This window comes from Pristiophorus japonicus, chromosome 12, assembly GCF_044704955.1.
Source record: "Pristiophorus japonicus isolate sPriJap1 chromosome 12, sPriJap1.hap1, whole genome shotgun sequence".
Classification (NCBI taxonomy): Eukaryota; Metazoa; Chordata; class Chondrichthyes; family Pristiophoridae; genus Pristiophorus; species Pristiophorus japonicus.
This window is the reverse complement of record NC_091988.1, coordinates 180,705,054-180,730,714: the sequence shown is the minus strand read 5'-3', so window position 1 is coordinate 180,730,714 and position 25,661 is coordinate 180,705,054. Positions and strand designations below refer to the sequence as shown.

Sequence of the window (25,661 nt, the reverse complement as noted above, 5' to 3'; positions counted from 1 at the left end):
GTGCCAGGGGCCATCCAGTATCTTCTCCAAGGGTCATTGTTTATATTTGAGCCTCAACAGTGAACATCAGCGGCCAATTCCACTATCATGGGCAACGGACATTTTAGCTGAGCCCATTTCTACCCTCATTCAACCCGCATACATGCATCATTCCAGCCGGAGTTCTTGGATAGTGATTGGGAATCCTGGACAATTTGTTCCTCCCTCGCTCAGGGACATGGAGATCAATTGCAACACTGTAATGTCAGTCCAAGTGAAATCAAATAACCAGCAGAGACCAGGAATTGAACCTGGCATTTTCCAAGTCTGCATGATTCAGTAACTCAATAACTTCGCTGAACCATTTGAGCACCCATCAGTCATTTCCTGGTATATTACCGCAGCAACTCAAGACTGCCAGTGGAGAATTAATTCCACTGGTTGAGAATTAAGATGTGCAGGGGCTGAAATTCAGCCTGGTGGCCACGTGGTGGTGTCGAATGGCTGCCGATTTTTCATCGAATGGCTGCCGCTCGCAAAATTCTCCTCAGCGTTTTTTCCGCCGGTGACCATTTCCGCCCCACTGCTGGCGAAGCCTCCTAAGTGCACACCGCTGATGTCTCGCCCCGGAAGCGAAATTCAGCTGAGAAAGTCTTACGGCCGCTGCCCCAGACAGCTTTTTCTGTCGGTGCACTGTGTTTGAAATGGCAGTGCGGCCACCATTAAAGGGAAGGGCGCACTGCCATGGCCGGCATCTTATTTTTTTTTGTCGGCCGACTGCCAGGGTTGGCCCGACAATTATGCCCCCAGGTTCGGCCGGGCCGCCAACAGGCAGCCTGGGCATCCCCTCTTGGGTGCCAGGCTGCTGGTCCGGCTGAATTCCCTCCCTGGATGGTCCAGTGTACCTAACTTAAAAAGATGCAGAGCTTACAGTGGCCCTCCCCTTTAACTGAAGGAGAGAGATGTGATGCGCCAGCACGATGATGTCACCAGCCCGGCGCTGATGATTGACAGTGGCAGAGACTCTGTCCTGCCTCAACTTCCGCCCCCATTATGAAGGTCACTCTGTTCCCGCCCCCATTTCCGGCCCATTATGACCAACTTCTGTCCCGCTCGGAAAAAGCGACGAGCTGAATTTCGCAAGATGGGCCAACACAACCATTGCGGTGGCCAAAACACTACAAAAAACGGTAGGTATGACCTGTTTCCAGCAGGGGTAAATTCCGGCCCCACAATCTGGAGTCAGTTATAATTATTTAACGTTGTGCATTAATTATCAGAATTAAGCCATCTGATCTGTGAAATGATTTTTTATATACTATACAGCTGGTAAGCAGGAAAATAGCATACCTAGCAATTGGTCCACAATTATTTCTAAGTACCAAAATGAAACTCTTACCATCCAGGTAGAAAGATGTTAGCTGAAGGAATAAATGAAGTCTCAAAAGCAATTTTGTCGTTGCAAGGGTAACTAACATTTAGATAGGCGAAAAGTTACTTATGGTAAGAACGGCAATGTCAGACACTGAAGTACCAAAGGAAATAATGAATAGCTTGGCAATATAAGAATATGTAGCTGCAAGATTCCATCATGTGAAACAATGATCTTGCACCTACTCCAGCTCCATTGATTCTTGTGGATGTTACATGGTTTTCCAAAACCAATTTCTGTTGATATGTAACAGTTTCAACTATTATCATTGCACTAATTTACATGCAATTGCTTTAAAACACATGTTCTTAGTCCATAACCATTTGCTTCTCATGTTGTTTACAGTTCTTGGACAATTTCTTTGTGATCTGGTTCTCAGTTTATGACAGAATGGTCCAATATCACTTGAACAAAATCATGTCCTCATATCTCCATGTATTATTCTTCTACATCCATGTCTTCAAGATTAACATCATGTCATGATCCCAGAGGAGGATGAGATTGCAGCTCATCGTGAAGATGCTGTTATTGTTGAGGAAGGTCTTAAAACTCAAAAGCAGCAACACATGTGGGTAACAGATTCTTGACTATACAGTTGGGAAATAGATGGATCTTTCTCATATGGAGTTAGCTTCCACAAGGCCAGCAGAGGTAAGAGGAGCACATTAGTTCATGGGCATTGTTCCTTCACCTCCCTCACCATACTCCCAGATTACGCAGGAGGGAGAAACATAGAATTATACAACACAGAAAGAGCCATTCGGCCCATCGGATCTGTGCCAGTTCTTTGAAAGAGCTAAAAGGAGAACGGCCCCATATATTATAATCCAATTAAATCCACTGCTGTGCACTGTGAATTCAACCACATGCATAGTGACATTAGTACAATAGCAAAATATTTTTTAATATCATGGAGCATGGTTATTACAGCAGGTCATCTATCTACTCGGTGTGCTGTGTACATATGAAAATTCACCAATCATCCTCTGTACTGTGCTGTTTAATACCATTCAGACCATCTTGAGGGGGACATTGGGACATCATCCAGTGACATCCTTTCCATCCTGAGGGTCACCCTGTGGAAGTTTCCTCCAAAAGATAGTCAACTATCTAAACTGCAAATAAAAGGAAAATGCAAACTTTCACAAAGTTACCAATTACCTAAAAAAATAAAGTATTGCAGTTCAATATGTTAGTTCAACAGTGTCAGCTGTGGCTCAGTGGGTAGCACTCTTGCCTTTGAGTCAGAAGGTTGTGGGTTCAAGTCCCATTCCAGGAACTTGAGCACATTAAAAATCCAGGCTGATACTCCAGTGCTGAGGGAGTTAGAGAGATGCTGTCTTTCAGATAAGATGTTAAACTGCTCTCTCAAGTGGGTGTAAAAGATTTCAAAGAAGAGCAGGGGAGTTACCCCTGGTGTCCTGGTCAATATTTATCCCCCAATCAACAAAACAAAATTATCACATTGCTGTTTGTGAGAGCTTGATTGTTTGCAAATTGGCTGCTGCGTTTCCCACATTACAACAGTAACCACACTTCAAAAGTACTTCATTGGCTGTAAAGTGCTTTGAGATGTCTGGTAGTCATGAAAGGTGCTATATAAATCCAAGTCTTTTAATATAGAGTTTCTGCTTAAACATTTTGATGTTGCATTTAGTTAGAATACATCTGCACTTTAAAACATTACTCTACAAAAGGATTTTTGTTTGGTATTTTTAATACTGTACAATGAACAATTTTGTCTAATCAGTTACGGAGGATGTAGCAGAAGGTTGCACCACATAATGGACAGGATGAGCATTGATAGGCTTAATAATCTTATTCTCAGTAATTTTTTCATATGTTTGTATGACATATGGTGGCAGTTTCGGACAGATGAAACAGACCAAAAATAATCTATTTGCCCAAAATCCAGTTTTCACCAGGTGGAGAATTTACTGAGAGAATAGTCCCGTAGTATTTATTTTCTTAGCACTAATTTCAAATTTCTTACAGCCTTCTATATATTTGTATTATAAACCATGGAAACCCCATTGTTCACAGATACTAAAATAATAATTATGTTTGAGACTTTTAGAAATTTGTTGATTGAATTTTATTTCTGAACCAGGTCATTGTGGACAGTACAGTGTCTGTAACCTGTAAATGGGAGGTGGCAGCAGGAAGGTGGCAAGTTATGGATTGGTGCAAATTAAAGATTTCGAAGGTTGCCTGATTTAAAATTGCTGGCCTGACTTCTACATTCGTGCAATCAATGCACTGTATTTTATGATCTTAGCTGTAAGTTTCAGCTTTTGAGAGCAGTGTGGTTTCCATGTGATTTTTCCTTTAATGATTAAAAAAATGCTTTTACACGTGTTTACATGTGTGTCTTAATAAAATTTTTAAAACGTTTAAAAATCTGTTTCTTCGCATGTGTTTACAATTCAAAATGTAGTTGTAGAATGCAGGTTTCCTCAGTGATCCTTGACACAGTCCATGATTGATGGTGAAGTACTTCCCCTAAAAACAGTTAGGGAAGTGTAGAGAGCGTACTTATTCTTGGTTCTCTTGGTACTTATTCTGATCATTGATTCAAAAGCAGCATAAGCAGATGTCTGGGAACAGGTTATTTGTCTAAGCTCTGAGGGGGAAATTTCCTCTCGTTGTTCTGTGTTCCAGCTGCAGTGAAAATATGTGGAGAAAAGATAATTTAAATGTGTCAGCAAAATGATAAGCACAGCAATCAGAGCAAGTCTCTTAGCTATGCTTACAATGCCACAAACACAAAGGAATGTCTTGTGCTAGCTATATCTAGTGAACTCATAAATGCTTAAGTTATGATCAGAAAACATTCTGCTATGTTGACAATGTCGCTAAAACATAGGAATCAGATGAAATCTTTTGCCTTAATTATGAAATGATGGAGAATATGGGGGAAATTTAAATCGGGGCAGGGGGAAGATATAACTGGCAGGTCAGTGGCATAACAGGATGCATTTTGGGGTGGGTAGGATGTAAGTTTATGCCCATTATTCTCCCACTGTGAGCACATGGGGAGATTTCTGCTGTGTGCGATAACAAAATCATAAACCCATTTCTAGAGAATGGATTCACTATTTTATAAGTAGAATACAAAGAGAATCTATCTTCTATTGGGGGGGCGGGGGGGCGGTGAGAAGAGAAATACAAATTAATCTACTTCTAATTTAGATATTCATTTTGAATATGTCTATTCATTAATTATTCAGAAAAGAGCTTGTAACTAATTGGAATCATGTTTTTAATTACATAGCACTACATTTCTATCTAATTAGAAAAGCTTTGCTAATTACTTATACATGTATAGTTAGGTTAATGTATTTTGAATTAATTAGTATGCTGATTCTAATTTAAAAATATTCCATTCTGGTCCTATAAAAATTGATCATTAAACTGATATTTGTAGTTATGCTTTTTAAAGGGTCATCAATGTAAAACAGTCATTATTTTGTTTTTTTTAAAGGAAACAAATTGCACTCACTTCTTATTAAACAGTTATTGAATAACGTTAACATTAAAACTTTTGAGAGATGTTACAGCAGATAATGTGAAGAGCCATTTATATGGTATGTAAGTGGCACAAATTCCTAATGTCTCTGTCTGATATCTAAGATTGTCTCCTGAGTAGCCAGCTGTTTATGTGAGAGAAGGCAGGAGAATTCTTCTGTTATTTGCATTAAATCAGACCCCTGCACAAAGCTTTCAATTGTTTCAATTTTGTTCCAAAGCTACTACGCTCTCATTTTTTTCATGTTGCATTTCATGCCCCTTCTAGCTTATTCGAAACGTGCCTTGCTCCAATGTGCAATATACATAAAGGTTTTTTTTAACTGGGAGAGGTCTTCAGATGGGCGGTGAGCAGCCCACCCTCCACATCTTCAGTTTGAGATCGGGCTATTTTAACTCCTGAGCCTCATTTGTACCTCGGTAGCCAGCTGCCCGACTGTAATGGGCGGCAAGAGGCCATTGGCTGGCTTCAGGCAGGTGAAAATTTGCAGGGCCCAGAGGCCACCCATCAGCTCCAAAGTAAGTTGCCGGGGGTGCCCTGCTCATTAGGCCATTAAAACACCGTTGGGGTCCAAATGACATAATAGAATCCCGACTTGCAGGCATTAATGAGGCTCCTTCCTGAGTCAGGTTGGCGCATTGGCTGCCTAAAAAAGAGCGCATTAAGATGGCGGGAGGTGGAAATGGAGCATTTCATTGCAACGTAAATTGAATGTCTGCCCCCTTCCTGCCGGGCAGGGGACATTATAATTCGCCCCATAGCTTCAAAGGATTATGGGTTAATACGGGTGGAGTCATTTAGTGTAGCACACCATTGAATTGGGTGAATTTTAAAGACTGCCATTTTCCCATTTGAATCTATTGGAACTGCCACCCTTTCAAAGATGTACTCGGATTCAGCAATATATTTATAGGGCAACATTTACCATATAGTCTTTATTAGTAGGTTACATGTATTGCTAGTAACACATACAGAAAGTTAAGTATGAGCAAAAAAGTGCTATTAAAATGGTGGGTGTGAAGGTGCTGCCCAACATCTTCTCCCTTTGCGTGGTCTGCTGAGCTTCTGGTCTGCATTGCTTACTACCACAACAGGTGATACATTAATGTGGTACTCGATTAGCACCACTTATGTTTTTCTTATCAGTGTTCATTTGTGTTGTAATGGTAAAATATAAAAGAGGCAAAATAATCAATGAATCTAAAACTGGAGCAGCAATATATTTTCTGGTATTTCTGAAATATTCTGACTTAGTTAGACAAAAAGGTGGCATAGAATGTAAGCTCTAATCTTTAGAGTCTTACCCTTAATATTTTATGCTACTTATATTTTAATGATGGTACAGACCTGTCACTTTTCAAGTTATTTCCTCCACATCCTTTAACGCTGGCCTCCCCGGGACAAGTACTAACTGCAGGCAAGAAGGTAAGTACTCTCAGGCTTCTGCCAGTGGGTCGCTGAGGAATGCCATGGCAGCTTGCTAATAACATTGCTCTAAATTCTCCTATCTTCCCAGGTTCCCACTTGGCAGTTCCTAAGAGTGATAATAGCTGAAATAAAGAACACAGTGTGGAGGATCATCGGTGTGAACTATGTCTCATTACTTCATGAAGTTATGCATTGATACAATAAATTATTGTACAGCTGAACCACCCCATTGTACTATTTTCTGATTTAAAAAAATATTCATTTCCTTTCTATGTTTTCTTACGAGTTGTTCATTAAATAGCTACTGAAAATTTCTCGGAAAAAAATCAAAATCATATTGCTTATGTCCTACTATTTGTATGGATTTTATATTAAATTTACTCCAAACTCAGAAATACAACCTTCTAGTTCATTAGATATTCAGTTTCTTATAATATTTTAATATATGCATAATAGTAGGAAAAATACAAAACCATTTCAGATTATGCCACCAACAAACAAATTCCCCTTAAAAAGATTAAGGAGGGAGAAATTGGCATGGTTTGCGCCTCCCGTTAGTACTTGCGGAATCGGCAATGCCCGCGAACTTCCCTGACGGTTTTGCACTGGCGCTAACACTTACTGCCTTGCTTGCTTGCGCCCCGGAGATCGTGACATCACCGTCCCGTTACCGCCCCAGATGCAATATTAGCTCTTGCCCCCTGCAGCATCGCCAGGCATCAACAACAGCAGCTGCAGGAGGCGTTGTCACCTTGGCTGGCCACTTGGGGAGCACTAATTAAAGACAGTGGTGATCAAATAGGGCAAAATCTATTTATCTCCCCATTCTGTTGCCTCCTGATTTTCTTTGTCTCCGTGATTGGTCAGCCTGCACTCTCTTAGAGTGCTTGGGGCTGCTTTGCATGCAGCGCAGGTGCCGTGGCCCCACTGAGAGAGCATGAAAACTCATTCACCCCAACATTGGCCCTTCCCTTTAAGCGAGAAAAGGAGCCTGTACAGACGTCAGCACTGCACTGAACATTGGGCCCCAAACGGGGCGCTATGCAATTTTTAGCCCAAGGTAACATACCAATTGTAGAAAATCGTAGTAATACAGTGAGAAATCTCATTCACCAAGGATACTTTTAGATCTTGATTCATCCTCAGGTAGATATGCATCAGAAGTAAGACTGCAGGAATATGTAAACTAAATTTTAGTTGTTGCAGCAAATGCTTGAGGTAAAAACCAAAGGTTCTCCTAAATAGATCTCATACCCCAGTAACATTGGTATGAAATATATGTATGTGTGTTCACCTACCTTCATTTTATCAGCACTATTAATTAGTCAATAATCAAACAGAAAGATAAACACTGTTCTGCTGATGATGTTCACACACATATTCAGGCCATTTACCAAAAGAGTAAATTTTTCAATGAATAATATTTATATTTTCCCCACCATATTCTTTGTCCTTTGCAGTGAGACGGACGGGCGCATCATACATGAATGAGCTGCCACACGTAGAAAGTGTTTGCTGCTGTGCGAACTGTGGCCACACTTACACACTGAATGAAATCAGAAGCAATAGAAGGTTCTGCAGTGAGCACTGCCTGCAGCAGTTTAAAGAGAAGTAAGTATATATAAAGTTACCCATCAATAATATACAAGAGATCTTTTCATTTTTGATATCCACTGGAGACATTTTTAAATTTTGCACCCTAATGGTAGGGACGTACTTGGTGTTTAAAAGAAAGTGCCAGATAATTGAGAATCTCAGCATCACTGAGATAGCTGCTCTTATGACTGCACCCAATCCAAAAATGCAACCCAGTGTGGAGGGAAGACCTGACCCAATTTGAGGTTGTAGATCAGTGCCGGCAAAAGACCATGGGGTAGAAATTTGTCTCGGGCAGTGGCGCAAATCAAGCAGTAACGGATCAACCGCCCATTATCCGCAGCGCCTGATAGCCAGTTCCATTGCAGTCAATGGCATTAAGTATCAGGCGCTGCGTATCTCGGGGTGGCCAATCCAATTCTGTCCAATTTGCACCACCGCCCACAACAAATTTCTAGCCTCCTGAATCCCTGACCCAATCTGCCCAAAGGTGTCGCTCAGCCCATTTAGTACTAAATGTGCTTCACATACCCGGCTTCGGGTTGCAGCCCAGCAGCTGAATGATGTGACCCAACCTGTAGTCTTGACTCCCGTTAGCCTGACTCATGGATTATCACAAAACTTAATAATGGAAAGGTAGAAAACTGCCGCAGCATTGTAAAACGAAACACAAAAATTAAAACATACAACTCTTTGGAACATTTCCAGTACCTTATATAACACACGTGGCACAGGATAGCATATGCTGCACAGTAGAGAATTTATTTCGCATACTGAGATCACAGCCCAGCCAAAAATATTTTCCAGCAAGCAACTGGCAATTGAAAAATAAATCAAACAGCTGTGCAGTTGCTCTCTTCAAGTGAATGCTAGCTGTAACCATGACAACCCTGATGATTGCAGCATTTAGGCTTTAAGTGTTGAAGAGAAATTCACAATACTGAACTTAGTCTCACTGGAGGAAAGAACATTTCTGAGACAAATGGGACACTGTGGATGTAAATAGGCAATTAAACTTAGATTACAGATCACAGATTAAGATATAATGAGCACAAAATTAACTATCCCTCATCATCATAGGCAGTCCCTTGGAATCGAGGAAGACTTGCTTCCACTCCTGAAGTAAGTTCTTTGATGGCTGAACAGTCCAATGCGAGAGCCACAGACTCTGTCACAGGTGGGACAGATAGTCGTTGAGGGAAGGGATGGGTGGGACAGGTTTGCCGCACACTCTTTCCGCTGCTTGCGCTTGATTTCTGCATGCTCTTGGCGTTGAGAATCGAGCTGCTCAGCGCCCTCCCGGATGCACTTCCTCCACTTAGGGCGGTCTTGGGCCAGGGACTCCCAGGTGCAAGTGGGGATGTCGCACTTTATCAGGGAGGCTTTGAGGGTGTCCTTGTAGCGTTTCCGCTGCCCACCTTTGGCTCGTTTGCCATGAAGGAGCTCTGAGTAAAGCACTTGCTTTGGGAGTCTCGTGTCTGGCATGCGGACTATGTGGCCTACCCAGCGGAGCTGATCGAGTGTGGTCAGTGCTTCAATGCTGGGGATGTTAGCCTGGATGAGGACGCTGATGTTGGTGCGCCTGTCCACCCAGGGGATTTGTAGGATCTTACGGAGACATCGTTGGTGATATTTCTCGAGCAACTTGAGGTGTCTGCTGTACATGGTCCATGTCTCTGAGCCATGCAGGAGGGCAGGTATTACTACAGCCCTGTAGACCATGAGATGGGTGGCAGTTTTGAGTGCCTGGTCTTCAAACACTCTTTTCCTTGGGTGGCCGAAGGCTGCACCGAAGCACTAGAGGCGGTGTTGAATCTCGTCGTCAATGCCTGCTCTTGTTGTTAGGAGGCTCTCGAGTGTGGGAAGTGGTCCACTGTGTCCAGGGCCGCACCATGGATCTTGATGACTGGGGGCAGTGTTGTGCGGTGAGGACAGGCTGGTGGAGGACCTTTGTCTTACTGATGTTTAGCGTAAGTCCCATGCTTTCGTACGCCTCAGTAAATAGAAACATAGAAAATAGGTGCAGGAGTAGGCCATTTGGCCCTTCGAGCCTGCACCACCATTCAATAAGGTCATAGCTGATCATTCCCTCAGTACCGCTTTCCTGCTTTCTTTCCATATCCCTTGATCCCCTTAGCTATAAGGGCCATATCTAACTCCCTCTTGAATATATCCAATGAACTGGCATCAACAACTCTCTGCGGTAGGGAATTCCACAGGTTAACAACTCTCTGAGTGAAGAAGTTTCTCCTCATCTCAGTCCTAAATGGCATACCCCTTATCCTAAGACTATGCCCCCTGGTTCTGGACTTCCCCAACATCGGGAACATTCTTCCTGCATCTAACCTGTCCAGTCCCGTCAGAATCTTATGTTTCTATCAGATCCCCTCTCATCCTTCTAAACTCCAGTGTATAAAGGCCCAGTTGATCTAGTCTCTCCATATGACAGTCCAGCCATCCCTGGAATCAGAAACATAGAAACATAGAAAATGGGTGCAGGAGTAGGCCATCCGGCCCTTCGAGCCTGCACCACCATTCAATAAGATCATGGCTGATCATTCCTTCAGTACTCCGTTCCTGCTTTCTCTCCATACCTCTTGATCCCTTTAGCCACAAGGGCCATATCTAACTCCCTCTTGAATATATCCAATGAACTGGCATCAACAACTCTCTGCGGTAGGGAATTCCACAGTACTACTCCAGATTGACAGGTCATGAGCTCTGACTGACAGGCCATGATCTCGTGCCCATCTTGGACCCTTCCCAGAATGGTATCATTATGTTGGAATTTGTTATACATTTCCTTTGGTGCCATGAAGTCTCTCCCTGGACTCTTCTCACCGCCTTATCAGCGGTCTGTTTAGGTTCTCTCCTATTGACATTCCATGTTGGAATACTATCGGGTATCCCAACCCATAACAGTACCTTCTGGAGCCTTGGAGCTGGAATGTACCAGGCGTGAGAAGAGATACAAGGCATGAGAAGAAAAGCCTTTACGTGAGAAGAAAAGCCTTTACCTCCTTATGCAGAAACCAGCACTTTAACCCTTGTGCTGCTGGTACCCCTAATGCTAAATTTCTCTTACAATTCCCCCCCTTTTGGCCCTTGGCTATACGCCAAGCTGGCCATAATTCCCGACAACTATCTCCCTGTAGGCGAGTTCCAGATAGGTTCGTTCACCTGGGTGGCCATCTCCCAAGCTTCGGGACCTCCTGAAACCTTCCCACAGAGTTATATAAGGTAAGTCCTTCCTGTAGGACTGCTTAAATTTTCATCCCTTATGGCTTTAATCATAGTGCGTGCCCTGACGTGTCGTTTGGCCTGTTTTATTCGTGCACATGTTAATCCAATCATGACCAACAGAACCAGGCCCTGTATTACTACAAGTACGTGTGATATTCTTATCCATGGGTGAATTTGAATATTAAGTACAATGTCCCACAGCTTTGCGTACCAGGGCTGATCAGCCAGCATTGCGTTAGTGTCTCTCTGTAAATTGTCTCTTTCTTCCATCAGCCGGATATACTGTCGTCTTTGATTTTGGATTCCTTGCACCAGACGTAATTGTTCCTCATTTAATTCCGGTATCTGTTTGCCTTGCGGTTCCCATACCGCCTCTTTGTACCCCTCTCGGAGGGTATCCGTGATTGTTCCGTGGATGATTTCCGTTGCCTCGGGATGTATATGATATCCGTCTATGTCTATGTCTGAAGCAGAAGTTAGGACTAATGAAGACACGGGGTGACTCCTCCCCTGGTCTTAATGGTTAGGTTGGCTGCCCCCGTGCACACGCACCACTCTCTGTTCCCTTGCGGGGCAGCGATGGTTTCCAGGTCGTGTTCAAGAGGAGTGATACTCAGCATACATCCGTTTATCTGGTGGGATCCGCACTCATCATTCGTCATTCGTGGCGTACCTCGACATAAAACCACTTGCTTATTTTTATAGCAGTCGGTTATGGCAATGCCTCTGGTACTATTGTTAACTTTAATCGCCCATCTAGCAGGCTGATGGTAACGCAACCGAGTTTGGTTTCTCACTTCACCGATATTATCAATCTGGTATAAGGGGTCTCCCTTTGTTACATCATACTGTGGTATGGACAACACAAATCTGATCATATTCACTCGCCCAGTAATACATCTGAATTTTGGCACCCATGCGTGACTATTCCTTCGTACCTCGCACGTGTTATTCACTTTTTTATCTAGAGTCCAATTGTTAAATAAACTGTTTGGGATCCAATCTGGTATGTCCCCATTTTGGGGTTGCTCCAAATTATGTTGTACCTCACTTAATATCCAGGCTCCATACCCGGAGCAAACTATCTCAGCTTGTAATCGTTTACTTATATCGTTCCCCATTGCGTGGATCAAATTTATTGTCTTGGCATGTTTCTGCAAGGTATGGGCCACCTGTAACAGTTCCCCTTCCGTGCCATCTCCCAACCGCGCTTGTAGGACTTGGTTATCCATGTCCCTCCCCAGCACACCCCTCAAGATTTGCGTCAAGGTATTGACCCTATCGTCTATCGCATACAGGTCTATGGTATTCACTGTTGCAAGGCCCGCAGCGTAACCCGTGCCCAGCATTTCCAGTATATCTCTCTTCGTTCGACCTCGTTCTATCCCCTTTCTGGTATTGAATCTCATGGTTGTGGATTCCGGGCCTTCAAGGATTCTCTGAGTCAGATTCTGGTACAGACTTATAGTCTCATTCCACAGAAGCTAGGAAGGATGATATCCGTGAGGTTTAGGACCACCGTAAGTAGCCGTTGCCGCACCCCAAAATGTATCGTCTTCTTAGATTTCCTTATTACTAATCCCCCTGTGACTCCCGTCTTTATGGACGGGCATGTGGGAGGGGGATGTGTGGTGGTACTATAAAGAGTTGTAGTTCCCAGAGTGGTTGTTGAAGCAACGGTGGTGGATCTATTTCAGACTCGAATGTCCCAACACCACTGATCTGTACCCACACATGGGCATATTCTCCAACTGGTATCCCCTGGTTGAGATCTCCCTGAGAATTGGGCAAAGACAGGCGTGCACCTTATTTGTGCCCCCTCCCTGTGAGTACAACTTCTCTGTTTCTTCTCTAGCACGAAGCACACTGCGGTCTTGTTTACTATTACTGTTATGCCCTGGTTATTGGTCCACCCCCAATGTCGATTGACATCCGTGTTGAATTGAGTTATGCCAGTTAGTCCAATGCTACAATTTAAATCTACTGTTGTACCGGCTACCACCACTAAGGCTCTCGGATCACAGTTAATGGTTTCAGATGTTCTATAGTATAGGCCTTGGGGTCTGTAGCTTTCTTCGTCGAAGGACGTCCCGGCTCCAAGGAGGAATAGGATCCTGTAAAACACAACGTTTCCGGTGTTCACCAGTCGGTTAAGATCCAAATCGTTTCAACTGGGTCCAGTGCTTCCATCTACCAATACCCCCCCATATCTATGCAAGCGCATGTGTCGCTGATCATGATCACTTGGTGGGGACCGGTCCATTTTGGTGAGAGTCCGGGTCTTTCGGGATTCAACCTCACCATGACCTGGCTCCCTATGGTGGGTACCTGAACCTTTTGTTCCTTCCTATCCCTTTCTAAATCTTTAATGGCTTGTTGGTCCCTAGCTTGCGCTCGTAATCCATGCAGCTGTTTACATAGCTCCATGACGAACCTCCGTATCTTGTCCTTGTAGGGTCCCACGTCCTCACTCCCAGATACTAATACTTCAGGCAATCTTATAGCTCTGCCTGTCATTAGCTCAAAGGGGGTCAGTCCGGTGGTTCGGTTCGGGGTGGCTCTTAATTTCATTAGGATTCGTGGAAGTAACTCCACCCACCCCTTCCCGGTCTCCTCGATTGCCTTGGCCAATGCAGTTTTTAGGGTCCTTTTCATCCGCTCTACTAATCTGGACGATTCCGGATGGTACGGGATGTGGAATTTTTGTTTAATCCCTCGCAGGGCACAGGCTTTCATGACTTCCCCGTAAAATGTGTACCTTGATCTGAGTCCAACTGCAGTGACATCCCCCACCTGGGTATTATTTCCCCAGCCAGGATTTTAGCCACTGTATCGGCGGTGCAATTCCTGGTGGCAAAGGCTTCTACCCACTTTGTAAATTGATCTATTACTACCAGGCAGTACATTTTTCCCCTCTGGCTGGGCAGTGGCCCAGTAAAATCTATTTGTAGGGCTTCCCAGGGTCCCTTTGGGCGGGGTTGGTGTCCCAGTCGGACCTTTATCCTTTTTCCCGGGTTGTATTTTGCGCATGTTATACACCTCCGACAATAGTTTTCTACGTCTCTCCCCATTCCTTCCCACCACCAACATCGTGACATGGGGTTTATCATGCCGGTCCTACCGGTGTGGGTGTACCCATGGTAGAGACCCAATAGATTCTGTCGGAGACATTCCGGGGCCACCACATTGGCATCTCTCCTCCACACTCCATCCGCCCCCTTTCTCGCTCCGTTCTGTTCCCACCCTTCTATTTCTTGCGGGGTGGATTCTCCCTGTACCTTGAGTATGTTTATTTCTTCTGTTTGTGTGATACATGAGCCAATCGGGGTCATGTCTACTTCAGTTGCCTGTCTGGCAGCTTCGCCTGCCCAGGCATTTCCCTGCTGGTGCCTGTCTGTGATTTTTGAGTGCGCTTTAATTTTTATTACTGCACATTCCTGAGGGAGGAGGGAAGCTTCTACCAATCCCTTGACTATCTCTTCATGCCTAATGGGTCCCCCTCCCGAAGTCACGTATCCCCGCCTCCTCCAAGCAGTCATGTAGTCGTGCACCACTCTGAAAGCGTACCGGCTGTCAGTGTATATGTTGACCCTTTTTCCTGCTGCTAGTTTCAGTGCCTTGGTAAGGGCTACCAATTCTGCTACCTGAGCTGATAGATTTCCCTCTAGGGCACCCTTTCCTCTGTCTTGCCCATTGTTGTCCACGACTGCCCACCCTGTCCGGGGGGTTCTGTTTACGTATCGACGGGATCCATCCACATAAAGATCCATATCTGCCCTTTCGAGCGGGGTTTCCTTAATCTGGCTCCCTTCTTCCTCGCTCCCCATGGAGTCACACTGGTGCTCCTTGCCTTTGGTGATTATCCAGCCTGCGGGATTATTCCCGCTATCCTTTATGATAGTCAAGGCGCCATTTGGGGGCAAAAGCATTGCTTCCCAATTGGCGCGTCGTGCATCTGATATCGTCCTTAGTCTCCCAGTGTTAAGCAGTTCCACAAGGGTATGCGGTGTATGCAGGATAATCTGCTCGGTCATTATGATAGGCTCGCTAACCCTCACGGCCCATGCCGCACAATCAAGGGCTGCGACACATCAAGATAGGCCCGCGGCCACTGCTCCTTGTTTCGTGGAGTAGTATGCGACAGGTCTTTGTTTATCCCCGTGTTCCTGGGTTACCATTGCATTGTAGTGGGTCTCACTATTGTACATATACAGGTGGAAGGGCCTATTCTGATCCGGCAACCCCAAGGCGGGTGCGCTCATAAGGGCGTGTTTAAGCTGTGTGAATGCCGCCTCTTGGGGGTGGCCCCAGTCTACAGGCTCCTGGGATGGTTTACCTCCTTTCACTAGATCCTGTATCGGCTGGGCCATTTCTGCATATTCTGGGATAAAGTTCCGGCAATAATTAAATAGCCCCAATATCTGTCGAACCCCTCTCACTGTCCCTGGTCTAGGCATAGTTCTAATAGCCTCCTTCCTATCAGCGGGCATCTGCCTGTTCCCTTGGGATACTACGTATCCCAAGTATGTAACCTCCCTTCTTCCGACCTGGGCTTTCCTAGGGTTAGCCTTCAACCCCGAGCACTGTAAGGCCCCTAGTACTGTAGTTAGGGCCATCAGGTGTTGTGCCTCAGTACCTGAGGTGATAAGAATATCGTCCACGTACTGTAGTACAGTGCTTCCTTCCCCGACATCCAGGGGTTCCAAGATCCCTGACAATGCCCGGTGAAATATTCCTGGGCTATTGTGAAACCCCTGGGGCACCCTGGTCCACGTATATTGTCTCCCCTTTATAGTGAAGGCAAACTTCTTCTGTGACTCCTCCTCTAGAGGTATGGCCCAGAACCCGTTTGCTATGTCAAGTACCGTGAAGATTTTATGTTCTGGGTTCAGGCCATTGAACACAGTCGAAGGGCTCGCCACAATCGGGTATTCCCTTGGGGTGACTTTGTTCAGGGCGGTATAATCAACGGTGAACCTATAAGTCCCGTCGGGTTTCTTCACAGGCCACACCGGTGAATTAGTGGTGGCTGTTACTGGCTTCACCACCTCTTGCGCTTCTAACTCTTAGACTATTTGGTGGACTGCTGCATCAGCCTCGGGTTTTAAGGGGTATTGTTGATGGGCCTTATGCTCCGGCCCGGGAACATTGACCGGGTTCATCCTGGCCAGCCCACAATCCTGTTTGTGCCGTGCCCACAGTGTCGAGTATAGTCGGCAGACACTGCCCCACACTCCCTTCGTTTCCCATTCGGGCTGGATTGGGACTATCCTTGCCACTCGCTGCTGCGGATGTCCCGGGCAATCGAACTTCTGTTCGGTTTGATGTTTCCCTCCCCATATAATCCGATTCCGCTGGGGGTCTATAAGTGCCCCTACTTCCCTCAAAGTGTCTATCCCTAGTATGTTGCCTTCTGGGTTAGGGCAGCACCAGAATTGGATGGGTATCATTATGCCCTGTATCTCCAGAGGTACTACTTCACTCAATGTTGCTTTTTAAATCTCCCCCCATATTCCCTGAATATTGACCGTGGTCTGGGTAAGGGGGAGGTCTAGGTTGGTTATGGATACCGACGCTCCCGTATCTACTAGCATGTTGCACTGCCGGCCCCCTAACACTGCATTAATAAACATACGGGGATCTAACGTTGGCCATTCCAACCTTCCTTCGGGGGCCGGTAACCCCTAGCGGCCACCACTAGCCAGTTTAAGCAGGTTAAGGAGCTCTTCATTAGAGGGTGGCTCCGGCGGGGGCAGTACTTTTTGCTGGAGGATCTCCACCAGTTCCTCACGGGTAATGGGCGTCCCAGTTTGTTTCCCGGTTTGCTGGGGACCCTTCCCCGCCTCCCCCCCTTTCTGTGTTCGGCAGTGTCTTGCCATGTGTCCCGGTTTATTGCAATTATAGCACATAAACGTCCCCTTTCTGGCATCCTTTCGTGGGCATTCTTTGCTAGTGTGTCCGCCCTGATGGCACGTGTAACATGTCAAGGGGGCGGCGCGGAGGTCCCCATCCCCTTCCTTGCCTTCTGTTGCTAATGCTGTTGCCACCATCTTTTACACTTTCTCCTTCTGCTCAGCCTTTAGCTCCTCTACATTCTGTGCCTACTCTAAGATCTCATCATAGTCATCCCCTATCTTAAATCCTAGTTTAATGACCTTTTGATGCGCCTCCCCCAGCCCATCCTTAAACATTTCTAGAAATGCCTCGTCATCCTTCTCGGGATCATTAGCACCGGAGCGGTCCTTATACTCGAGCCATTTGCGCTCCCCATACTCGCCTGCAGTTTCGTTTGGCTTCTGGGTTATCTTTAATATTCTGCTCCAGTTAGTTCTTATAGGTCCCCAACATCCATCCATCCCGTGTTTTAGGTCTAATAACCGCTGTGGCTTGGTCCGGTTCCCTTTCGTCATCCAGCCACCATTTTGCACGTTTAGGGTAGCCCTCTGCCAATTTACACTACCGGTTTTGGCCTTTACCAAACTGTGTATGTCACCTAAGGTTAAGTTATGCGCATCGAACATTTCCTCAACCTTTTGCCAGAACTCTGTATTTCTGCTATTGGGTTTGGGTGTGGGTAGATCCTTTAATAGTGTCTGTCTCTCATGCGGGGTAAGGGGAACTTCTTGTATAGTGACGTGAGAGGGTTGCTGTCCATGTGCAGGGGTGGTAGTCATGCGTACGGGAGCTGCCTGTATGTATTCATTATATGCCGGGGGCTCTCTCTGTGTTCCACCATCTGGAGGCCTTCCTACTGATATTTCCTCCAGGGAGGGGTACAGTGGAGCGGCTATCGGGGCTGCCTTTGGGTTGGATATTGCTGGTGCACACTGTAGGGGTTTACTGTTCTCCTTTACGCCCCTTTCTAAGGTTGCTATTTTCGTGTTTAATCTCTGAATCAGCTCAACATGGGTATCTATTTCCTTTACTAGTTCCCGGTAGCAGGTGAGGATAATTGCCTGGGCCATTCTAACCTTGTTTTTGGTCTGACTATCCCACCATTTTTTCTGCCTATCAGGGGCATCCGTGGGCTGCCACCCTCTCCGCTTCATCCCTTCCATTAAGGTTGCATATTTGTTACTTAGTAATTCTAATAGAGACCCTTCGGGTCCCTGGTTACCCTCTCCCCTTTTCCCTTGTTTAATGGCCTGGGTCCCCATTCCCTCACCAGCTCCATTTGTTCCTTTACTTGCCGAGTTACCCATCTTCTTCGGGCTATGAGGATCGTGGGTACTCCCTTAAATTCGTGTCAGGTATGCAGGACGCTATTTATATGTCTTCCCTTGCGCCATACACTCGTACCACTGCACGCTTTGGGTCAATATATCCCGTCACTGCTCAGGGACGTTTTCTCTATTCCCTCTCTCTCTCGTCTCAGCACCGTGCGTTCATACCGCTTCGGGTCAATAGACCTCTCCCTCCCTCTATATCTTCCCTTGCGTCGTACCCTCGCACTGCCGTGCTACCTCCATGCGCGCGTTTTAGGATGCACCTTTTGACCCCCTTTCACCCCTAGATCGTCCTTGTCCTCCGTCTCTGTCCCTCCGGGACTCACTACAGACGGTTCTTTTGTACGGATGTCCTTCCCTTGCGGTTTACAATGCAACAGCTCTAACTTGAAGGTGGTAAATTAAAACATACTCACCCCAACAGCTGGGTCATTGTTCCGTTCGGGAAGTCCGCACCCCGCTCGCAGCGCCAAATGTTGGGGGAGAGAGGGAAGGCTTCTTTTCCCATGAGCGGGCCCACTGATATAGAGGGTCGACGCTCGTCCCAGCCCACGTAGCGATTCTTGAAGTTAGCAGACAGAGACAGATGGCAAAGTATAACGATCTTTATTGCGAACGTCCAGGAACAACCCGCATCACAGCCGCCTGTGAGTGGGGATGCTCCCCGAACAGCACAATCATACAACTTTTATACATTTCAAAAACCCCTCTGTTCCCGGACAAGACCTCCCTAGATCTCTAATTGGACTACCTTATCAGCGCTACTTCTCTAATTGGACTACCTTATCAGTACTATTCCGGATTGACAGGTCATGAGCTCTGACTGACAGGCCATGATCTCGTGACCATCTTCGACCCTTCCCAGAATGGTATCATTATGTTGGAATTTGTTATACATTTCCTTTGGTGCCATGAAGTCTCTCTCTGGTCTCTTCTCACCGCCTTATCAGCGGTCTGTTTAGGTTCTCTCCAATTGACATTCCATGTTGGAATACTATCTGGTATCCCAACCCATAACAGTACCTTCTGGAGCCTTGGAGCTGGAATGTACAAGGCGTGAGAAGAGATACAAGGCGTGAGAAGAAAAGCTTTTACCTCCTTATGCAGGAACCAGCACTTTAACCCTTGTCCCGCTGGTACCCCTAATGCCAAATTTCTCTTACAAGCATGATTCCCCCTTCATAAATCCATGCTGACTTGGATCAATCCTATCACTGCTTTCCAAATGTGCTGCTATTTCATCCTTAATGATTGATTCCAACATTTTCCCCACTACTGATGTCAGGCTAACTGGTCTATAATTACCCGTTTTCTCTCCCTCCTTTTTTTAAAAGTGGTGTTACATTAGCAAACCTCCAATCCATAGGAACTGATCCAGAGTCGATAGACTTAGAAAATTATCACCAATGCATCCACTATTTCTAGGGCCACTTCCTTAAGTACTCTGGGATGTAGACTATCAGGCCCATGGGATTTATTGGCCTTCAATCCCATCAATTTCCCTAAAACAATTTCCCGCCTAATAAGGATATCCTTCAGTTCCTCCTTCTCAATAGACCTTCGGACTCCTAGTACATCGGGAAGGTTATTTGTGTCTTCCTTTGTGAAGACAGAACCAAAGTACTTGTTCAATTGGTATGCCATTTCTTTGTTCCCCATTATAAATTCACCCGAATCCGACTGCAAGGGACCTACGTTTGTCTTCACTAATCTTTTTCTCTTCACATATCTATAGAAGCTTTTGCAGTCATTGTTTATGTTTCTGGCAAGCTTCCTCTCGTACTCTATTTTCCCCTTCTTAATTAAACCCTTTGTCCTCCTCTGCGGTTTTCTAAATTTCTCCCAGTCTTCCGGCATGCTACTTTTTCTGGCTAATTTGTATGTCTCTTCCTTGGATTTAACACTATCCTTAATTTCCCTTGTTAGCCACGATTAAGCCACCTTCCCCGTTTTATTTTTACTCCAGACAGTGATGTACAATTGTTGAAGTTCGTCCATATGATCTTTAAAGGTTTGCCGTTGCCTATCCACCGTCAACCCTTTAAGTATCATTTGCCAGTTTAATCTAGCTAATTCGCGCCTCATACCATCAAAGTTACCTTTCCTTAAGTTCAGGATCCTAGTTTCTGAATTAACTTTGTCACTCTCCATCTTAATAAAGAATTCTACCATATTATGGTCACTCTTCCCCAAGAGGCCTCGCACATCAAGATTGCTAATTAGTCCCTTCTCATTACACATCACCCTGTCTAGGATGCCCAGCTCTCTGGTTGGTTCCTCGACATACTGGTCTAGAAGAGCATCCCTAATACACTCCAGCAAATCCTCCTCCACCGCATTGCGACCAGTTAGGTTAGCCCAATCAATATGTAGATTAAAGTCGCCCATGATTACTGCTGTACCTTTATTGCACACATCCCTTATTTCTTGTTTGATGCTGTCCCCAACCTCACTACTACTATTTGGTGGCCTGTACACAACTCCCACTAGCACTTTCTGCCCTTTGGTATTCCGTAGCTCCACCCATACCGATTCCACATCATCAGTCTGGTGAACCTTCGCTGTACTCCCTCAATAGCAAGAATGTCCTTTCTCAGATTAGGAGACCAAAACTGAACACACTATTCCAGGTGAGGCCTCACTAAGGCCCTGTACAACTGCAGTAAGACCTCCCTCATTGATTATGTCCTGGAGTTTGGCCTCTGTATGTGCGCAGACACACACGTCGTCCACGTACTGTAGCTCGATGACAGAGGTTGGAGTGGTCTTGGATCTGGCCTGGAGATGGCGAAGGTTGAACAGGTTCCCACTGGTTCTGTAGTTTAGTTCCACTCCAGCAGGGAGCTTGATGACTGTGAGGTGGAGCATGGCGGCAAGAAAGATTGAGAAGAGGGTTGGGGCGATGACGCAGCCCTGTTTGACCCCGGTCCGGACGTGGATTGGGTCTGTGATGGATCCGTTGGAAAGGATCACTGCCTGCATGTCGTCGTGGAGCAGGCGGAGAATGGTGACGAACTTTGACGAACAAAATTGACATGGTATAGTTGATAGCACTCTTGCCTCTAAGAAGGCTGTGGGTTGAAGCCGAAAGCCTAGGAGTTGAAATTTGTTACCGTTGATTTTAGCGCCGAATGTCAGGTCCAGCCTCAAAGTCCTAAATTTGTACGCCCAAAGATGAGAGAGCAGCGCTAAAAAGTGGCATTGCACACTCTTTGTCGGGCGGGAGCTCAGAGGCCGACTGAATTTCCCGACGGGAGGCTGCCGCCATGCTAGAGCAAAAACAAATAACTCAAACTTCTACGATCTGCACACACACTTCCCCACTCTTAAAACTAATGAAAACATGCAGAAATAAATAAAGAGAAAATCTTAACCTTCCTTTCTGGGCGATTCTGCCTGAGATCTGATCTGTTACGACCACTTTTTCCTGGCTGTGCAACCGACAGTTCGCTGTACAAAACAAATGTCGCGACAGGCGTCAAAGAGGCGTTGTACGCTGGATGACGTCACCACGCGGGTGACATTAACCAAAGAGCCAACTTCATTTAGGGCGAGGCGTTGGTGCCGCTTACTGAAGACGGAAGGCATTTGCCGCCCATTAGCCGCCTCCCGTGTGTGGTAACGGGTGGTGTACAGAACCAAATTTCAACCTCCAGGAGTTTAAGCTCACAATCTAAACTGATGCTCCTATATAATACTGAAGGTGCTATTAAACTGAGGTATTTCCTTTCTGTTAAGGTGGATGTTAAACATCCCATGGCACTATTCAGAGAGGAATAGGGGGTTCTCTCTCAACCATTAGACCTAAAGCTAATTAGCTGGTTGATCATCTTGCTGTTATTCATGGGATCTTTCTTTGTGCAAAATTTCTACAGCATTTGTCTTTATAACAAGTCGATGTACTCAGAGTAATTCATTGATTTGTGAGGAGATTTGAGATGTGATAAGGTGTTATATAAGTACAGGTCTTTTAGTTACCTTCAATTGAGAAGATTTTTTTCCCAAGAGATTAGTGCATATGTGAAACAGATTTGCAGCTGTCTGGTTATGAATAGATCTTAAGATATGTATGGCATTCTATGAATCAATTAATTTTCTTAATTATATGATTGTCTATTTTAACAATCTCAGGTACATCGCTCAATGTCTTCTATTCCTCTGAATATGTTTATACGACAGCTGCAGATATGCTAATTTCTTTTGTCTAATAAACAGGTCACTCAGAATGGGGAGTGCAGCAGTCAAGAGAAGTGCTGGCGCAATACTAAAACGGGTTAAAAAAAGAAAAAGGAAAGTGTGCCTGAGTCCTAGTTCAGAATCAGATGAAGAATATGATTATGAATTAACTGAGTCAGAGCAGGCGGTAGGTATGCTTGATGCAATATTTAATTGCCGCAGTTTGATTAGATATAAAATGTTGACCATTTAAGTATTTCTGAACACCTTCAAATACATACAAAAAATGCTGTTGTGCTGCAATTAGAAAATTGATAATTAAAAATAAATCTGAGAAATTCAAAGCGTGCTACACATAGCTGATGTTATAGAGTTGGCCTCTTTCTGTTGATTTTTCATTAATGTTTCTGCATGTTTTCTCTCTACTTATATTTAATATACTCATAGTACACGTACACTGCACTTGTGAGGGTAGAATTTACAATTTGCGCTCCTGCCGCAGAGCTTTGCTTGCTAGGAGGGCATTTTGGGAGCAAATGTCAGTGGGCACCGATATTCCTGCTGTGCTGTGCGGCCACGCAGCGATCTGGAGGTCCCGTGCAAGCTGCTCACCGGCTTTACGATGGAACTAACTGCGCATACACGCAAAAATTGAATGGGCTGCACAGCCAATTAAAAAGCTTGCGAACCAAAATAAAATAGAGGAAACATTAGTGGGCACTGCAGGCTGCTCTGTCCATTAATTGTAACAGATGGAAAATCCTGAGGGTGTTCTGACCTCCATGCCCGAATTCCCGACAGGTACAAGCTCTGCTCCCGGAGCACAAATGCACAAAATCTACCCCATAATGTACTCAACTATAAGATTGTCTTGCTGTTACGCATAGATTTCATAGCTGCTGTCCTGGTTTTTGTTCAGGTACTGATCTGTATTTACACTGACCGTTGCTACCCTCCACAGCAGCAACCTTAGATTTTCTGTTTGCTGGCTCTGTTTGAGAAATCCAGTAATAATAATTTACATATTCCTATGAGTAGTTGCACGTGGAAGAAAAAAATAATTTACTTTAATTTATGGTGTACAGAGAAACCTGATTTCTTAGAAAATTACTGTTAATAAAAACAAAATGACATTCATGTCATCATCTACAGTCTACTAATAATCTACAGTAGGAGCCAAATAATGATGGCACACTGGAGCTGAACACCAGAGCACTAACATACAGTGACTAACACAAGTTCAAAGCCATTTCCCAATCTAACCTACACCCTGCCAGAAGGCACCAGGCAGAGCCTTCAGGATTACCCGGTAGGATGGAAGGAAAATTGGAAGCAAAAGTCAAACCCAAGAGGTCGCTTGTGCTTCCTAGTGGTCCGCCATAGTGGCTGGCTGCAAAGTTATCAGGTCAGATGAGTGAAGAAGGGGTCAGTTTACAGTAGATGAAACTTATCCTTGTTAGTGGATGTGTCTTTGATCTGTGGACCACTGATATTATTCACTAAAGACTATACCCTTTGATTGTTATGTTGTAATACAAAAAATAATAAAAAAATAGGATTAAAACATACTACCTGGAGAGTAGCTATAGAGTCCTAGACTACAGAGCCTGTGGTGTGCAAGATCAGAGTTAAAGCACAGGCTGTGAATTGAACTTTACGTACCAGGAGAGAACTCCTGCGCATGAGTCCTACACATCCTGAGCTCTCTGCTCCACGGTGCTTATTCTTTTAATGCTTGGAGTCAAAAGGTAGGAACGTCCACTGTTTAAAACATTCAAGAGATTCAGTGCCACGTTCAAAGAATTACCGAGAAGAGTATTTTTTAAAGTCCATTTCAACTTGGACTAAAGTAATATTCCACCTGCTTGAAATGGCCTCCTGAGGGAAAAGCCTACTAGGCTTCATTGTGTTTTGCATTCGAATCAGGAGCTGACTCCTGAGTTATAACGCCACATTTGTGTCAATGTAAAGCATCTTATACCGTACATCAATGCAGAAGTATATCTGCAGTCTAAGCTTCATTTTGAAAAAAATTGCCAAGTAAAGCAAACTCCTAAACCTGACTTCTTTCCATGCCACAATATTTTGTAGGACGAGAGGAAAGAAGACTTAAAAAATATCAGAGAACACTTCGTGGATGACAACAGTCACATGGAATTTAGACCAAGTCGTCTTGATGAACCCAGTTACACATTCACTGGACAGAGTATGTTCTGATCTTCAATGATCTGTGTCCTTTTAAAACAAATTAATCTAATTTAAGAAAAAGAAAAATTAGTTTCTTATGTGGTTAGTCTTTTCAAATTGAGTAAAACTCATTATTCCTTGTTTAACTGAACTGATGTTACTCAACTCTATTAGAGCCCTCTTATCATCAGATAGAGACAGAAGTATTTTCGGACAAAACGTCAGGCAGTCATTCAGTCCTGATAACCAAGGTAACCATAGAAGCCTTTGTCATTTTCCTTTTGCCAGTTCCTGCAGCTGTATTCTCAATTGCATTAGCAAGTCAAACTGTACGTAAGATTTAGTATGAGGACAAAACCTGTGACAACATTAATAACAATTTGCATTTATAAAGCACCTTTAACACAGAAAAATATCACAAGGTGTTTCACAGGCATAATCAGACCATAATGGATGCTGGGCGAAAGAAGGAGATATTAGGAGAAAGTGACCAATAGCTTGGTCAAAGAGGTGGGTTTTAAGGAGAGTCTTAAAGGAAGAGAGGGAGGTGTAGAGGTTTAGGGAGGGAATTCCAAAGCGGAGCTGGGTGGAGGCAGAGCCACCAATGGTGGGGCAAAGGAAAGTGGGTGGGGCGCTTGCACAAGCCAGAGGGAATGTAGAGTTCTACCGGGACTGAGATTGTAAGGCTGGATGGAATTCCAGAGATAGGGAGGGACAAGCCAAGATTGAAAAACAAGGATAAGCATTTTAAATTGGAGGCATTGGGGGACCAGGTACAAATATAAGTTAGCAAGGACAGGAGTGATGGACGAGCAGAATGTACTGCAGGATAGAAAAGGGGCAGCAGAGTTTTGGATGAGCTGAA

At 44.8% G+C, this 25,661-nt stretch overlaps 1 protein-coding gene across 1 annotated transcript in view; it reads left to right on the top strand.

The window, feature by feature from the left end:
- The window catches only part of LOC139276893 (lethal(3)malignant brain tumor-like protein 1), a 77,768-nt gene that overhangs the window by 9,989 nt on the left and 42,118 nt on the right, over positions 1-25,661 (top strand). Inside the window, exons 4-6 of the mRNA XM_070894888.1 lie at positions 7,829-7,979; positions 22,649-22,796; positions 24,701-24,815. Coding sequence (XP_070750989.1) covers positions 7,829-7,979; positions 22,649-22,796; positions 24,701-24,815 — 414 coding nt within the window. The remainder of the gene's footprint in view (positions 1-7,828; positions 7,980-22,648; positions 22,797-24,700; positions 24,816-25,661) is intronic.